Genomic DNA, 4,472 nt, shown 5'->3' with positions numbered 1-4,472 from the left:
GTGCCGTTCGTCCAAAAATTTTATTATTTTATTTCTAATTTTATTTTTTACGATTAAAACGAAAAACTTGGCGATCCATCAAAAAATGGCGAAGGACAAATTTATAGATATTTTTTGCAGGTCTTTATATTTACATAATTTAACCACAAAATGAAGTTAATTCTTTTAAAAGTTATTGTGCTCACAAACACACATGCAGAAAGAGAGACAGATGTATTTGTAAAAACTTATTTTTCGGGTTCAAGGGATCTCAAAACGTGGATATTTGACCAAATCGCGGGGGGGGGGAGGGGGTACAAAATTCTGTTACCTTTTCTGATAAAAATAGAAAAAGATCAACTAACTACGAAATATGCCAATTTCTACCAAAAAGTTGAATTTTCAACTAAAATTAATCAATTTACCACAAAAAATGGAATAGTCAAATTTTCCTAGAAAAAATTATTTCTGAACTAAAGTAGAACAGAATTTTTAACAAAATAGTTATCACCTCCCCCATACGTCACAAAACCTGTTGCACTTCACCTGCAGTGAGACTTAGTTTTTGAACAGCCTCTGAAAGTACAAAAAACTATCACAAATACCTAAAGTTTTATTCTTGATTTTAAAATGACGAAATAATTTTTTTTAATAAATAGATCGAAATTGTTTAACAAATTCTGTAAAACTCCTTCATGACTAGTTCACCCTGATTTATACGATTAACGATATGTTAAATATGAACAATTCAGAATTTAAAAATTGTAAACTAAAAAAGTTTAATGTAATATTTAATAATAATAGGTTGCTTCTATAGTCGTCCCGAAAAATCGTTGGAACTTGAAAAGGGAATGGATTAAAGACTATCCGTAAATTGCGGGACTACCCAAGCTTAAGATAATAATGCAATATGATAAAACTTAAGACAAAGTATTAAAATATTTTTAAAAATTGTGCAGGATATTTTAACAATTGTACAGTATATTTTATATACTAGTTTAAAAAAAAAGTTTTTTTTCAAAATCAATGTTTCGGATTTGATTCCCAATGAGGCCAAGTTTTAATTAAATTGTATAATTTGTTTCCTGGGCAATTAGTAGAAGAAGCTTGTCGGTGACCAATTAAATAATAATCGCTTTTTATTTCTCCCAATGTGACTCCGTATTGAAGCAGTTCTTTAAGAGCACCAATCGCAGCAGAATTGGGCTCTCGATCTAAACAATAAATTTGATATCGATTACCTTTGTATTATTATAAATAATAAACTATTAGTATATATATTAAGTATAATTTTTACTAACTTAGCAATAATTATAAATAATATTAACTCACTCGTGAAATCTCCAATGACACATATACCAATACTTTCAGCATTATAAGCTGGTGAATGGGCTCCTCTTTTTGACCATCCACGACCTTCGTAAATATTTCCGTCTTCTCCAACCAAAAAATTGTACCCTATGTCACTCCAATTATTGTGATTAATGTGATAATCCTGCAAACAATTAAATTTTTTTTATTAATTAGATAGCTTGTAAATTACGATGAAACAGAGTAGTTTCGGACATATGGGGAAAATTCGGACACCCCTAAATTCACTAAATTAATAAGATAAGTTACGCAAAACTTTTCTAAGAATCTAGAATCATTTTGGCCTTAAATACTTCTAGAATCTAATACATAACCCCACATTAATTAATTTAAACTATCAATAATTTAGGGATGTCTGAATTTACCCCGCATGTTCGAAATTACCTCGTTTGACGGTAAGTGTTTGAAATTTAAATATAAAATTTGTCTTGTTCTTTATAAAATATTCTTAAGGATGTACTGGGTGCATCGTCAAGATTTAAATTACTTAATATTTAACATACACATAAATAATTATAAAAGATTCAAAGTCATAATGTCTATATAAAATAATATATAAGTAATAAAATGAGGAAATAGCTGCATTTAAGTAAAAAATTACAATAATCAATGATCCTATTGTGGTAAATTTTATAAATCCAGTGTAATATTAAATCATTTTGAACTTCACTGTCCACCCAATACATTCTTAAAGTTAATCTTCGCCCGGTTCAAATCCGGACTAAGGCAGATTTTTTCTTCTTCTTAAAAAATTATTTGTATGAGAAAATCGTTTTAACGAATCAAAACTTGTATTATTTATAAATGAGCGCTATCATTTTCAATGTCCTAAATTGAAGAATAAATCAAAAAGTTTATGAATTTTCAAAAATTATATCATTTCAAGCAATTTTAAGTTAAAAACATTAAAAAATGAAAGATAAAAATTTTTTATCGAGCACTTTTTAAATTAGAAGTTAAATTATTTTAATTTTGAGTCGTTGAAAATGAATAATTTTTCAATTGTTATTTATACATAGAATTTTTTTATTTTAAATCTTTTTAAAAATTTTATAAAAGTATATTTTCTTACTAAACAATCACTTTAAATATTTCCAGGTACCCTCCCCCCCCCAAAATGCATGTTCTCGAAATCTTTTAAAATGCCTAAAAACCTACCAAATTTTGTAATAAAATCTTTAAAAATCTAGATTTTCTTTTAAATGTTTTGGAATCTTTACATTATTATTTTTACAGTTTTGGAAATTTTTAAAAATCTTTTTAAATATTCCCTTGAAATTAATTTTTCAAAATAAAAAATTATTGCCAATTTTGTAAGGAATCTAAATACATTTTTTTAAATATTATGAAACCTTTCAATATGCTTGAAAAGCTTCTACATTTTTTGTTTGAAATCTTAAAAAATCTACATTTTGTTTACACTTTTTTAAAATTTACAGTTTTTTGAGTCGACAGAAACTTAGGTTTGTTCAACAAAAGTAAAGGACTGAACTTGGCTGAGTGTTCGCTATAAAGTATAAACTAACCAAAGTGCAATCTATGTCTTCTGTGAGTGTATTTGAATGCTTTTTTGGTTAAAATCATTTAAATAAAGTGAGATGTTTTAAAGAATTAATACGGCTAGGATTTTCAAATTTATGGAGGAAATTTTTTCGGTGAACCTAGCCGCAGCCGTTCGACATATCGCAGATGTTAAACATATGTCAAATAAACGTGCTGCAGAGTTTCTATCCAATTTAAAGATAACATTTATTCCTGGAGCTTACTACGTGTACTCTAAATTTCAGTCAGTTCAAATGTTTATTAATTTCAATTAGAGGCTCAATTCTAGCTCTGAATCAGTCGTTTTTACTGATAAATTAGAAATTGTAACATATGCATTAGTAAAAGATAACTGATTCATAGCTAGAATTCAGACACTGATTGAAATTAGTAAAAATTTGAACTAATTAAAATTTAGGGAGTAGGCTTATAACATATGGTGGCTTCGAATAAAATATCTTACATCACTCGTAGGCTTATAAACTTCTTTGCGTGGGTAATTCAGTGTCACAGGAGGACGAGAAAAAACCAAGTGCATGGTTTTACTACTCGTTCTGCGAACATTGACCTACCCGTGGTAAAGACTCTGGGTTTATTAAAATGAAGAGTGAACTTTTTCATATTTTGCAAAAAAGAAAATCGGAAGGCAAATGAAGATTCATCAACGAACAAATAACATAATTATTAGAAAAATATGTTTTCAGTCAATATTCTATTACCTGGAAAGATCTGACTCTTGCTTGACAAATTGCTTGCGACGTACAACCTTCGGTAGCTGAGTGATGGACAACAACAAATGGAGGTGGATTTTTAGAAAGCTTATCGACTGGGCCTTTTGGGGGCTTCGCTCCCCATTCACTTCTAGTAATGATATTCGAGTTGGAAGAAGATTTTTCTATGTATAAAAATAATTATTAAAATGCGAGTAAGAATCTTTCATACCGAGATTAAATTAGAATTAGGCTAAAAGAAATGTTAATAATATTTTCAAAGATAATTTTATTTATAAATGGAGAGAAAATGCTTTTGAATCAATAATCTTTGCATGGGTAATGTTTTGTGACCAAAGGATGTTTAAAAATTTGGAAAATTCACGAAGCTACATCATTATTAAATTTGAGACCGACTTTTTTTCATTTGTAATATTTTCGACACTCTCGCGGATTATAATGAAACTTATAGGCATTTTGTAAAACAACATACTGTTTTATATGAAATATGGAAGAAAAAAAAGTTCTCTCTCGATCCCGTGTCTTCTTCTGTATCAAAAACCTGCTGAAGACATCAATTCTAGGAATTTCGTAATGCGACGAGGTTCTTATTATATCGGGAGTTTAGTAGATTAGTATTTTTCATCGAAAATTTAAATTTGTATTAAAAAATCCTCGTGTTTCACAGAAGATTCATAATCTTTGAACAAGTTTAGGTTAAGTTTGGCATATTACGTCGAAAATTGGAAATTTCAAATCAAAACTATTATAATTTAAGGGCATGTGACACAGCTAAATACCTATATTACCGACCACAGTTTTTCAGTTCACTGAATGTTTTTTTGAACCTAAGAACTTTTTTTGTAAGTA

The 4,472-nt window shown here is 28.5% G+C and overlaps 1 protein-coding gene across 1 annotated transcript in view; it reads right to left on the bottom strand.

Annotated features, from left to right (window-relative positions):
- Positions 1 to 733: 733 nt before the first annotated feature.
- Positions 734 to 4,472, bottom strand: part of LOC117175344 — a 46,222-nt gene continuing 42,483 nt past the window's right edge. Inside the window, exons 6-8 of the mRNA XM_033365051.1 lie at positions 3,612 to 3,787; positions 1,312 to 1,474; positions 734 to 1,193 (exon numbers count right to left, since the gene is read on the bottom strand). Of these exons, the coding sequence (XP_033220942.1) occupies positions 1,003 to 1,193; positions 1,312 to 1,474; positions 3,612 to 3,787 (530 nt within the window). The 3' untranslated portion in view covers positions 734 to 1,002. The remainder of the gene's footprint in view (positions 1,194 to 1,311; positions 1,475 to 3,611; positions 3,788 to 4,472) is intronic.

This window comes from Belonocnema kinseyi, chromosome 6, assembly GCF_010883055.1.
Source record: "Belonocnema kinseyi isolate 2016_QV_RU_SX_M_011 chromosome 6, B_treatae_v1, whole genome shotgun sequence".
In the NCBI taxonomy this organism is placed as follows: Eukaryota; Metazoa; Arthropoda; class Insecta; order Hymenoptera; family Cynipidae; genus Belonocnema; species Belonocnema kinseyi.
This window is presented reverse-complemented; position numbering and strand designations above follow the sequence as displayed.